Here is a 13,450-nt window from a genome sequence, read left to right as displayed (position 1 = left end):
CTGAGAAGACGCTCCCTTCCCCCATGGATGGCTTCTTCCCAGAGCTGCCATCCATTTTTGGTCTAAGAATCAGCCCTAATTTCTTCCCCAGAGCTCACTGCCATCTTTCAGGGAAATAACACTACTCAGCATTTCCGGTAACACTGCCTTGCCTCTCCAAGCCCCCCCCCCCTTTTACTTTTTCACGTCTCTTCTTACATGTCCGTTGGCCAGTGGGATTTTTTCTGTGAGATCCACACCATCAGCGTACGCTTGGAGTAATCCAAAAATATCCCTTGTTTTGACGGCCTCACAAAGGCTGTGAAGCTTTGCTGCGTTATCCGCGTGTTTTTTCCTTGCGTATTTCCTCTCAATGTACTTGGCAGTGATGTAGTCCTTTCTTGCGTTCCTGAAATCACACAGTTGCCTTGTGAATGATTAAGGGCCTCTATTCAAGCATACTCAGAATGTCTATTCATCTATAACTACTTTAAAAAAAACCCTGCCCCACTCTCCTTGTAATAAGAAGCACCAGCAGGGAAGTGTGAGGCGGGAAGCAGGCGCCCCACAGCTCCCCCGCAGCACCTGCAGTCACTCTGCCGCCTCCTGTCCTTTCAAGAGGCTGGAAACCCTCCAGGTGCCAAGACAAGTGGCATCAGGGCCCAGGTGTAAGGCCAAGGGGCCAGGTCGAGGGGCTAGAAACCTCCGGCTGATTCAGGACAGGGCATGTGACCGGCCAGTCCAACCAGAAAGAAAATCAACACTTTGGCTATGATTGCTAAGAAGAGATTCTCCCTCTGTATGGTAAATTATTTCTCTCTCTCCATGGCCTCAAGGACAGTAGTTATTCCTGACTACAAAGAAGCCAGACACAGGATGAAGCTGGTACCAAGGAAGGCAGAGAGATGAAAACAAATTTTGTCCTCAGTTTTGAGGGGAAGACTGTCCTCTTGTTTGTGGGTACCGTGCCTGGCAGACAGGCTCACCACAGGCCCATGAACCAAACGAGCTGCCTGCCTGTCTTCGTGGTCTGTTTCCTGGCCTTCACACGGCATTGCGTTTGCAGACCCCACCTCTCCAAGGAGCTTGAAGTGGCAGCCATTCCAAGGGACCCAAAGCAGCCCGGGCTCAAATCCCACCCCCACCGCAGAGTGACAGTGCGACCCTGGGGGAGGATGCAGTCTCTTCAGGCCTCAAGTCTTCTTATCTGTGCGAATATGCACCTACACCCTCAGGGACCGTGAGAAGCCCAAGAGCTGACGTGTTTCTGAGCTCACAGCAGGTCCTTAGGACCTGGGAAAGTACTGATGAACTGGGAAGACGGGGAGCAAGGAGAAGAGCAGCTCCTGGCCTGGAGGACTCTGCCTTTTATTCCACGGAAATTCAACAAACAGCAACGGCAACAATAAAAAACCAACACGACTTCTGAGGGGCAGTAAATGCTGCTCATGACAAGGCATGAGTTTCAAAGAACAACGCAGCAAACACCAGGAACTAAACTGCCTACAACTCAACTCAAAAACAAACACAACCCCCCCAAAACCCAGTACCCACCAGCCGATCAGCAGATAAACACAACATGGTGTCCATACAACGGAATGCGTCCAGCCACAAAAAGGAATGGAGCCTTGACACCGCCTGCAAGGTGGATGGACCTTGAAAACGTTATGCTGAACGGAAGGAGCCAAACACTAAGGAGCACACGTGTGCTTGCGTTTATGTGAAATGCCCGGAGCAGGCAAAGCTGGAGAGACAAAGCAGACGAGCAGCTGCCCAGGGCTGGGGGAGTGAGGGGACGGAGCTGGGGGGTGGTTAACAGGTACAGGGTTTCATCTTGGGGTGATGAAAATATCCTAAACTTGACTATGGTGACGGGTGCACAGCTGGGAATATACTAAAAGCCAGTGAGCTATATCTTTATTGGGTGGATTGGATAGTATGTGAATTGATTTTGAAAAAGTTGTTAAAAAAAGAATGTCAGGGAAAACCAGATTCCAAACACAAAATCTTAATTTGAGCTGATGGCTCTACCAGAGATGTAGAGAGAATGACATGATAGGATGGATCCCAGAGTTCTCCCGTCCCCTTCTTCCAGAAAGTACAAAGTGCTCTGAAACGTCACAAGGTCAGAAAGGGGAGGGTGAACGCAAAGGAGGGGCTTGAATTCCCCACCACCACCCCCTAGGCTGGTGGTCAGCTCAGAGCGCGGTCCTCAGGCCTGGCTCTCAGTCACATGGCTAGGTCTCACCCCAGCTCCTCGCTCCCTCTCTGGGTGACTTCAGTCCAGCTACTACACCTCTTGTCGTGAGGACACCTGCTTGCAGGGCTTTGCAGGATTACACGAGATGATGTATTTAAGCATTTAGCCCAGGGTTTTGGAAACACCGGCTGTGATTATTGCAGCAGCACGGAATGAAGAGGGGCAGGAGGTGGCCCAGGTGGAGGGGACCCGGCCAGCTCTTCTCGGCTGAGGCACCGCTCACTACCTCACCGCCCCACCGCGGCTGCCAGAGCTGCACCCATCGCACCTGCTCCTACCACCCAAGCCCTCACGTCAACCCACGCAGGCTGCAGCCCACCGGGGTTCAGGGGCGGGCAGGTCAAGCCCACGCCCCCAGGGGTGGCAAACACCACTACTGCCTACCTTGCCTAACAGATCTACCGCCTGGGTGTTTATAAAACTCAGACCCGCGTGAACTGTGCAGATGGACTTTCCCCGGCTCTGCACACATGGACAGTTCTTGTGGGCTTGTGGGCGAGTGGAGATGTGCCACCTCATCTGATCCTCATAACAGTGCTGTCAACATTCAACCGTCCCCTCCGGCAGCTGGCCAGCTCTGAGGGTGGCCCTGCTTTGCTGGGCTGAGCTCTCCTCGCGGGGCTCCAGGCACAGCGTGGAGTGCAGGCTGCTCCTGGGGACTGTCAGGCTTGGTAACTGACAGGCTGCCTAATGAAACCGTACAGGGCTCTCATGACGGGCAGCAGGGTTTAGGCCGTTTCAGTAATTGCTGTGGGGCGGTCACAGGGTGAACTCCCCAGGAAGGAGCAAGAGAGAAACTGGACCCTACACTTACTTTTTAGTGTAGCATTGCTTGCCCAGGGCTCTGGGGCCCTGTGGCCTGAAGGTCATCCCTACACAAGCACAAGTCCAGATCTGCTTTAGGCAACACCACGCCCCATGGAAGTTCACTCCACCAGTGTGATTTCCCTTTTGCCCGCCTTTTTTGGGAAAGGCTAAGGCTTTTGGAGAAAAGCAATGAATTGAATGTAACAATGCATTTGGCATGTGTTCAGAAACAGGGGCACCTTATACTTGCAAAGGACAGGGCATGCTTGAGGGCCCTGAATCCCAGAAGAACAGTTCCGACCTCTGTAAGCAGACGCAAATCTGGCTGCTCCCTGCTTCCCGCCTATTTATATCTCTCAGCAACCCCCAAACCCATCTGGGGATTCACAGGCCACCAGACGGTCTCTGGCTTCCCTTTCAACAGATTCATCTGCAGATGGTGTGCTGTTCTGAGATAAAGCCAGAGCAGTATCCGCCTTTTAATCTGGAAGTAAAACAGTAGCTTATTCAGCCACAGAGCTGACTTCACCTTGGACTTGTTGATTCATTACATACGTATTTCCCACCACAAATAACATATTATGGTGGGAAATACAAAAAACCAGTACGATACAATTCATTAGAAAAACATATGTAAATACCTAGGTGTAATATAAAATGGGAAGAAATGTTTTAAAATAGAGCTAAATGCTACAAGGAGCAGAGGAGCCCAGTGACTAATTTCACCTGAGGAGGTATCAAGGCAGGGGGCACGCTGCCTTCACACTGGCCATCTGCCCTCATTTGGAAAAAAAAGGAGAGGAGTAAACATCCTTTTCGTTTGTGACAAGGTTTGGGGGAGGGGCCTCAATGCAGATGGAACATGTGTATTGAAAAGCCCCAAGCAGACAGTATTCATTTTTTAGAATCATCTAGCCCCAGAATAAACCAATTCTCTGCTTTTACAAAGTATCCCATGGTACTTGGAAGAAATTCGTTATCATCAGCTACAAAGCTGATCAATATTAGAGCATTTCGGGAGACCCGTCCCCTCACTGGGAGACCAGGTGTCCATCAGACAGTAAGTATCACAGTGGACCACGACATTTCCCATCCTAAACAGACCTTCTCGTGAGTCAGCTCACCCCCGGGTAACTCTCCAGCTGAAGCCTGACTTGGGAGGACCCTAATTTTCCAGGGTGTGTGGAATCAGCGCAGGGCGTGTGTGCTGCCCTGTCGCCCATGGTGAGGAAGCAGGGCTGCTACTGCCAACCAAATATGGGATGCGGACCTCCTCACCCCTGACGTGCATCCCAGCAACTCTGAGGCGGGGCGGCTGTACTTCTGTTTCTATTAGAGGAAAAGGGCTCGGGGAAGTTGACGAGCCTGCCCAGCCCCCACGATCAAGTAAAGATGCGACTTTCTGTGTCCTGTAATGCCTCTCCAGATCTGGTTTAAGAGACAGATTTGGAACTTAGATCTTCATCAGAAGAGGATGGTAACTGTAAGCCCTGTACCTGGTATCCACACCTCATCCAGTCTCAAGGAAACACCACACCACAGACCTCTGCTCCAGGACTCAACCATGAACTGACTCTAATGCAACACCAACCAGTCCTCGCCGCGGACGCTGACACCTGTGAGGGTGTGTAATGGACAGGGTACTCGTTCCTTCCATTAGTTTGTCGGAGCGCCCTTACCGTATTAAGTCACCTCACCCCAGCGTGCAAGAACAAGATCCTGCAACTTCCTCTTCCAAAGATGCTCCCACACAATGGTTACAGAAATCTGCATTCTCTGCTTTTGCAAAAGGCTGGACCTACACGTTTGTAACACTCTCCAAGCCGCTGCACCCTGTCCAGAAAAAGCTGTGCCAGCAGCTCAACCTCAGGCCATTTGCAAGGGAAAGGCTGTCCCCTTGACATCCTACCACCCAGCCCTCATGCAGAGACAGGCCACCCACCCTGAAAAGGGCTGGGGTCTCCAGGGGGCAGGCCAGGCACTGCCCTGACCAGCTGGTCTCCCATCCGCCTCTCTCAAGGACCAGGGTGCTTGGGGTGATTTATGCTTTGTGTGATAAGACAGGCAGAAAATCCTCCTCTTGTCAGCGCTGCCTCCAGGGCCAGCTAGATGCACAATGAGGCACAAAAGCTTAATCACGTTTTGTGTCAACACTAAAGCAAAAACAGAAATTTTCTTCGAAGGAAACAACACACATTTGCAAGGGCATTGGGAAAGACAAGGAGACATAATCCTGTCTCTGTGAGAACTAACCTCTCAGAGGCAGGGGTGGGGGCGGGCGGGGAGAGTGAGTGACGACCCCCCCCAAGGCAGAAAGGCGAGGGTGCACCCACACACCACCAGCAGAGGGCGACGCTCACAAGATCTGCCAACCTCCTTTCCTGCGACTTCTAAGGAAAACCGCCACACCAAATTTCACTTTGGACACATAAAAAGGTTCAAGTGACTTAAGAAAAAACACCTTAGGCTGATTTCCTCCCTCAAGGAGCAACAATAGACGCACCCACACCTGCTATTCCCCTGCCTGTGGGGGCCCAGGTACCAGGCCAACCTTTGATCAGTATGCCAGCACAGCCAGCCCCGTACTTACATGTCGCTGCCCGGGTTGGGTTTGACCGAGTCCTCGGCTGGAAGGCAGCCCTCCATAATCTCATTAAAGCCTGCGTTCCCAATATTCTTGGCAAGCTGCGGAAACAAAAGTCCATTTCAGGGTGCTCAATTATTAATAATACCTTCCACTGCTACACAGCACTTGCACATCTGATGATTTATTTAATGGCCACTAAGAAATAGAACAATAAAGTGGTTTGCCTTTAATGAAGTTGGACAAAACCCAAACCCCAAAGGTACCCATAAAACCAGAGAAGCAGCAGTGTGCCTGTTACAGGGGAGTGTTCTTATAAAGCGTTCCCTGCACGAGGACCTGCAGGGCAGAGCAGAAACTTGGCCCAATTCAAGTTTCCATCCTCTCCCCGCAACTCACCCTCAGAACCCCGGAGATCCAGCTGAAACTCAGAGATCTAACACCCTTTACCTACACCTGCAAAAGGGGGGCTCACCCAGTGTAGAGGGTGCTGGGCCAGGAAATCAAAATGTGGGTTCAAATCATGGTTTTATTTACCGGCTCTGTGACCACAAGCAAGTCAGTTTACCTGAGCTTCGACTTGTTAATAGTAAAATGGGGATGATACCTGCATTGCCAGGTTGTAACAATGGGAAAATGGGGTAACTCAGATGAAAACGTTCACTAAACTAACGCACTAAGAATGTACCTGTTCCAACATAAGGTCCTCACGTGCTGAGCAAATCTCTGGCTTGTCAGAAATGAACACGTTTTCGTTAACGCTCACTGAGGACGGGCACATGCTTCATGCAGCAGGTACTGAGACGTAAACGTCACGTCTGTCTGAGGCTGCCCTGCGTGGGGCACCTGGCGCTCTCCTGCATAGATGCACGGATCTGGAGCGACCAGGAGCGCCATCAGAGATCAGACTCAATGCCGAACGAAACAAAGAAACCGAAAGGGAGCACATAGCCCAGTGCTCCACAGAGAACAGACATTTTCATTTCCATGTTGAAAATGATCCCGTGGGGGCAGTGACCTTCTGACGCTTCTACTCTCAATGAGTCAGTGGACAAAGGGTGAGTGGGGATTATGTGGGGATGTCCTGGGAGGTAAGGCTGCACCCCAACTGCCTCTTCTCTCCAGGGGAGCTGGCTGAAGGAACAGCCAAAGGGATCTGGGTCAGAGAAGGCCGAACTTCCTGGTGGCAAGTAACAGGAAGCAGTGAGGGGATCGTGAGGGAGGCCGAGGACAGGGGAAACACGCAGGACAGCCTAACAGCTGGGTGAGGAGCCTTCCTAATTCTACCCTGTCCGTGGCAAGTGAACAGAGCTTCTGGAGGCCCAAAGCACCAAGCTCTAACCAGCTCTGCCTTGGTCCTGTCTCGGCCTCGCAGCCTCCAGGCAATGTTGTGTGGCACAAGCCCAGGCTGCCTCACTGCAGCTTCCCCGGAGACGGGGCGGACGGTCAGGGTGGCACACCACATGGGTGACGCAGCGTACCACGGAGCCAACACCCCCAGGATTTCATGGGGACCTGATGTCAGGTCCAGACTGAGCCTCAGTGTTAAGGCCCCTGTTTAGGGCCAGGCATGCTCTAATGCCCCCTCTTTCAGTGCAATGTGATCTCAAGTGGGTGACAGAACACGCCACAGCGCACGCCCTGCGAGCCTCCCAGTCTGCAGGCAGAGGGGAGGGGGCGAGGAGAATTCCCCGGAATCGGAAAGCTGCTTCCCTTCTGCTTGGGCCTGGCTGGTTTACTAGGGACAGCTGGTCCAGGGAGCCACCACATCCGTGCGTCACACCCGTCAATGCAGAGATGCGCTGCCTCTCAGTTTCATCAAGTTCCAGTGAATATTTCGGCCTGCAGAGAACCCTTTGGAACCACGAACAAAAGCAAAAAAAGCATTTGCAGAAGGAGGCTGCAGGGTCGTGAGGAGAAAATGTGGGGCCTGGCAGGCCCGGAGGGCAGGAGCCACGGCGGCAGGAAGGCTGGTTAAACAGCCCCGACACGCATGCCCTCCACTCCCAGGCACGGGCCCAGGAACCGGGGGCTGTGCCGAGGCAGATCGGCCACGGCAGGTCCGGGGGAGTCAGGCGTGTAAGTGCTGCATTGCTCAGGGGAGCGGGCCCAGCCCCCATCAGTCCAGGAACGCACACAGAGCCCTCAGGGGCGCTGGGATCCGGGCACAGGACATGGGCCCACTCCGGGGGCTTGGTGCGATGAGACAGAGGTGATGAAAAAGAAAGGAAGGGCTCTGTGATGAGGGCTGGACTGAGCGCTACAGGAAGGGAGACCGCGAGGGGAAGCCAGCAGAGCAGGGCCTGGTCGGGAGGGACGACCACTCCCACACCTGCCTTGCAGGGTTATCCTGAGAGCGCGGCTCCCTCACTGCACTGAGCGCCCCGAGGACGGGGACGAGAAGTGTTCCTGGAGACCTGAGCGTCTACCCTCGCAGGGTTCGCTGAGCCAGAAAGGACCTAGATTTTCTCTAGAAACCGTTCAGAGTTTGGGGGACTTCCTGTCCCCTGCTTTCACGTGAAGGGACACCAGTTCCCATGACAATCCTGTCTTTGTGCCCCCGGAGGAGAGGAATGGGCACGTGAGAGAAGCGACTCCCCCACCAGAGGGGCTGAAAAGAACAAGGCGCCCCCGAGACGCAGCACCAGGGTGGTCTGCGCCTCCTGCCCCCGCCTGGGTGGGCGAGACCCAGTCTGAGGCTCGGCTGTCACCGCATGTGTGAACCAGGTCCACCAGCTGGGCTGCTTTCAACAACAAACCAGACTTCTGATCTCTCAAGTGGTTCCCAATTCAGGTAGGAAATGGGATGTTGTCTACAGGACACCCTCAGATCCCAGGAGGCTGGAAGGCTTAGAGCGCAAGGCACGCCTTTAAGACACAAATGGATGACAAAGGCCCCGGGGACGTGAAGGAGCAGGACCCTGGCTCTGAAGGCAGAGCGAAGAAACTGCAGAGTGCTCCATTGCTGCCTCCACAATACTCTGCGGCGGGTGGAAGAACGTGGATGTTTCACTCGAGTCTTTAAAAATTCTTCTTTTGATATATTTCATAAGTATATAACACACTTCTTAGTAAGTCGTACACATATCGCTGTATATCACCTACGTGTATGTCTGTTCTGGTGCTCAATTTTTTATGATAGGGTTTGTGGTGAAAAGAAGTTCAGGGCTGTGGTTTAAGAAAAAAGACGAGAACACAGGCTCTGACCTCATTTTTTTAAATGGAGCTCTCTTTTAGCTTAGGTATCACACAAAGAACCTACAACAATGCCTGAAGCGTAGTAGTTGCTCAATGAACGGTGGCTGGTTCCACGCTTCCTGCTGCTCTCTGCATCCTGAGTGGCCTTATTTCAGTCCCAGGGAGGCAGCAGTATAGTCTGTAAGGAAGCCCCGGGTTTTGGGCGGCTCCCCCCAACGCTCCCTCTCCCAGGTCTGGCTGTGGGCAGTTCGACTTTATACTGAAAGGCCTGTTAACAGCCTCATGAGAAGGGAGGCAGGAGAAAGTCACAAAACAGTACGTGCTCCTGAGGATTTCTGACCCTTTTTTTTTTTAAAGCTTTTTAAAGACTTGATTTTATTTTAAAAATAGGCAGAATTGATTGGCTTTCTAGGGGCATCTGATGTAAGATGACTGACAGACAGGAGAACAGGTAATAGTCACTATCAAAGGTGTCACAGAGAAAAATACACAAAATATAATCTGTTTTTCTGCCTTTGCATGTATACTGAAATAATATATTTAATTAAAAATGTATTTAATTTTTAAAGAATCTGAATTCTTCTTGAACAAGTGCTTATAATTAATCAGTATTTTGGTCTAACCTTATTTTTCAATGGAAGATTTTTAAGTTACTGACTCAAATTCAATTCCATAATGTTGAAATTTCCTTTACTAATTTCACTTATAATGTGAAATTGATCACATGATACTGGAACCTTAGGACCAACTGTGCTGTTTTATGCATGACCTGAAAATCAGAGCTAAAATCATAATCTTCGATGTTAAGGAGGAAATTTATCTTTTTAAAATCTAGGCTATCAGGAGGTTTTCTGAAAGCAGATTTGCTTTAAAATCTAAGGATATTAAGTGGGTGCATGTTAAAGTAGTTAAGATGGCACAGCTTCCACGAACTAATCAAATGAATACGTCAATTCCCCCAGTGTCTTTCCACTGAATAAGAAGCGATTCTAAAAGCAGGCAAAGGGAAGAAACGGTGACTGCTAACCAGCCACCTTCACGGGTGCTGTGGAAATCCACTCAGTTAACATGGAAATCAAGCATGCTTTGAAACAAAAACAAATTAAAAAGGAAATGGTGAAATCTCCACAACACACCATCAGGGAAAACTGTTTACAAACTCCACGGCAGAAAATGATTTTCAGAATTAAGCAAAAGACTCATCCTGAGGTACACAGGGAGGACGTGTTGGGGGGCAGGAGCGGCATTTTATGGGGTGAGCGTGTTTATTTAGAACATAATGCCAGCCAGGAAATGAAAACTCCTGCTCATGGACCGCCGTCTCCATCGGGCCATTCAGAAGCCCCTCTCCCGTCACAGCACATCCCTGAGGTGCGGGCCCTTACACTGCTCTGGAGAGCAGCTCCGCCTAGCCTGTGCCCGTGGATGCGTCGGGAAGTTATTTTCCAGTTCACCCTCTTATTTCTTTAACAGAGTACGAGGAGCCTAATTAACATCCACCACACAAGAAAACATACAGTGAGGAACAAACCAGTCAAAGAGCCGGACATCACAGCTCTGTGAACATGAAAGGTCCACAAACAGAGCAGACAGTCCGGGTGGGGCCTCACTGTGGATTCACACGTCAGGACATGAGGGTCATTTTTCTGGAAGGATTTTGTTAAAATCATCTTGGAGGAGGAGATGATAATGATAGCTAATACTTTATAGCTCTTGCTACGTGCCAGACGTAATTACACACACACACACACACACACACACACACACACACACACACAGCCTTCAGGAGATCCTTTGTCCAGGCATCTGACTGTCTCAGTAAAATAAAATAACCAGGTACTCTAAGAAGGCTTGAAATTCTCATGATTTACAAAGGATACTAACGACTAACACACACTCTCCATCCACCGCCTTACCCAACGGCTGAGGAGCAGGGGGTGGTCAGGCCCACAGCGATGGGGCTGGTCAGGCCCACAGCGATGGGGCTGGGGGAGGGGAGGGGAGGACCAGACAGGCAGAGGTCAGGGGCAAGCCGAGGGCCTCTGCCCTTTGTTTTCTGATAACCACTGAGGAAAAGAGGCTTAGATAAGGGAGAGTCTAAAGCTGTGGCAGAGATGAGATTTCGGAAATATCTGCAGATAGTAACTGAGCAGCCTCTGCCTGGTTTCTCCAGAGTGGCTGAGAGCTGGTCAAACTATGAGAATACAGAGACAGGCTCCGGGCGACAGAAACGAAGATCTGAACTGGGGGTCAGAGCCACTTCATCCTTTCCACCTGCCTTTGGTGCTTCCCTGTGCAGGAGGCAACAGACTTGCGTGGATCACAGTTAAACTTCTGAGACACAGAAATTTAGCAGCTGTTAACAGATGTGTTGGCATCAGGCTCCTACCAGCTTACATGAGCTAACTGTTAAATAGCCATCATTAAAAATTACATCAGATAAACTCATGATCAAATAAATTACACTAAAAACAAAGTAATAAGCACTCATAACTTCCTACTTTCCTACATCTTACTATTTTCCACGTCTCGAAGTTACGATCACTGCATTTGTGGTGAACTTACCACATAACACGTGCTAGGAAACCTCTCTTTCCCATGGCAGGCTCAGTAATTCACACTGCGGCGCAAAAATGGTCAGCGGTGGGATTACTTACATCCCGTGACTGGGCAGACTACAAAGCAGGGCTTTTTTCCCTCCCAGAGAGCTGGCTGTTGAACATTCACTGGGGATGAAGATGGGGGATGAGGAGGGACAGCAGTGGCGTTTAAATGCTTCCCACAGGGTGAGACAACCCACCGCAAAGGTCAGCTTGCATCCCAGGCTCCTCAAGGGCTAAGAGCGTGGGCTCTGAAATCAGATCAAAGAGGCCCCCAGCCCAGATCCGGTGCTTTGATAACTCCATAGCCTTAGTCTTGCCAAACATTCGAAGCTCAGTTCCTCCTTTGTACAGGGGCACAGTACATCCCCCGTCACAGGGCTGGGGTGAGGAATGAATGAGCTAAAACACATAAAACTCTCTGCAAAGTGCCTCGCCCACAATCAGCAGCGATCACTTCCACACACACCACTTAACACGTCCCACTGTTTTGAAAAACCAGTAGGGGAGCACCGTAGCTGCCCCAGTTTGCCGGTGCTCACCAAGAAGAAGTCTGTGCGTCTCTGAAAATATAGTGACAACTTCAAATCTACACCACCATCAGTCACCCAGGACACCGCTTGTATACACACAGCTCCGTGACGGAGGCTGGACGGAAGATGACGTTAACTGCAACCGCAGCGTGTAACCAGGGACGTACTGCCTGGGTCCTGCTGAGGCCAGCTGAGTTCTGAACTTGAAGTAACCAGGGAGGTTGCTAACTGGGCTACCAGAATCCACTCTAGTTTCTCCCAGCTTTGTCCTTCAAGACCGTGAAGGAATTCCTTGGAGAGACTGGAAGGATTGGAGGAGACGGTTCTAAGTGCATTCCCAGTTCAGACACGCGGGATCCGGGGTAGTCAGCCGTAAGCTGTTCGGCCTCTGGAGAGGTCTACTGACCACAACCACTGATCTTCTGTCAAGACTATTGCTCTTGACATGAAAATCAGTGGCAATCGATATCCACTTAATATTTACTGTCCAAGGCTCAGCTACCTCTAGAGAGAATATCAAACACTGCTTTCTAACCAGCAGTTACAGACTTTGAAAACCGTCCAAAGCGCTCGTGTTTTAGGGGCCCGAAAGCACGGCCGAGGTGTGATGTGCTTGCTTCTCATGGGGCCACGGTCTCGACGCTCTGAAAGCCACTTCACAGAAAATGCCGCAATTGCCTAATATCAATCTGCATTGCATGGCTTACGTGTTATCACTGAACTGAGAATAAGAGACTTTTTAGAAATAAAGGCAGGAGAAAGCAAAGACCAATCTCTCCCCGAAAAGGCGACAATAAGGGGCGGGGTATACCGGAGGCTCGAGCCAGGTGGTGACTGCAGACTTGGAGGAAATCGGCTGATGACTCAGGGAGGAGTCCTTCCCTGTCTCCGTGCTTGGGCGTGCGCACCACTTGGTGACTGGAGTGTGCTGGACTCTGCCACCAACTTGTTCCAGAATCTTACATCAGTTTCCATGCCCCTTTTTGAGTTTACTTCACTTGATTCATTGCAAAGAATGAAGCTTTGCAACCCTTACCGGCTAGGAGCTGAGGAGGAGGAGCTGCCAGTAAGTTTCTCACTGCCCAGACTCACCTGGCAAATACCAACAGCTACCGGCCCAGTGGAATTTTAAGTAACCAAAATGGACTCCAGGGCCAAAATTAAAACTTAGCTCTCAACTCATTTGTTTTCACTCTGAAATCAAGGATCTGAGACTTACCAGCAGCTCTGATGTTCCTAAGACATCTAACGTCAGGGACTGCATCCTTGAGTAGTGAACCCCCAGCTCTCGGTGGATTCCAGAACACTCGATGCAGGTCAGGATGCCCAGATTGGTGGAAAGCCATGTAGGGTCTGCCAAAGAGAACAGGGAAGATTGGAGCTGGTAAGAAGAGGGCCAGGGTCAGATTTTTTCTCACATAGTTACTGACCATGGAGTTTTGATTCATCGTGAGCATTGTTTTGATCCTAGATGCAGTAGGAACCCTCG

The 13,450-nt window shown here is 50.8% G+C and overlaps 1 protein-coding gene across 5 annotated transcripts in view; it reads right to left on the bottom strand.

The window, feature by feature from the left end:
- Positions 1-13,450, bottom strand: part of ASAP2 (ArfGAP with SH3 domain, ankyrin repeat and PH domain 2) — a 147,755-nt gene that overhangs the window by 21,085 nt on the left and 113,220 nt on the right. For all 5 annotated transcript variants that reach the window (XM_032496988.1, XM_032496990.1, XM_032496987.1 and 2 more), the window contains 3 exons: positions 13,181-13,314; positions 5,637-5,731; positions 199-388 (listed from right to left, as the gene is read on the bottom strand). In XM_032496988.1, the coding sequence (XP_032352879.1) occupies positions 199-388; positions 5,637-5,731; positions 13,181-13,314 (419 nt within the window). The remainder of the gene's footprint in view (positions 1-198; positions 389-5,636; positions 5,732-13,180; positions 13,315-13,450) is intronic.

This window comes from Camelus ferus, chromosome 15 (genome assembly GCF_009834535.1).
Source record: "Camelus ferus isolate YT-003-E chromosome 15, BCGSAC_Cfer_1.0, whole genome shotgun sequence".
NCBI classification, from domain to species: Eukaryota; Metazoa; Chordata; class Mammalia; order Artiodactyla; family Camelidae; genus Camelus; species Camelus ferus.
The sequence above is the reverse complement of the archived record's forward strand: the minus strand, read 5'-3'. Positions and strand labels throughout refer to the sequence as shown.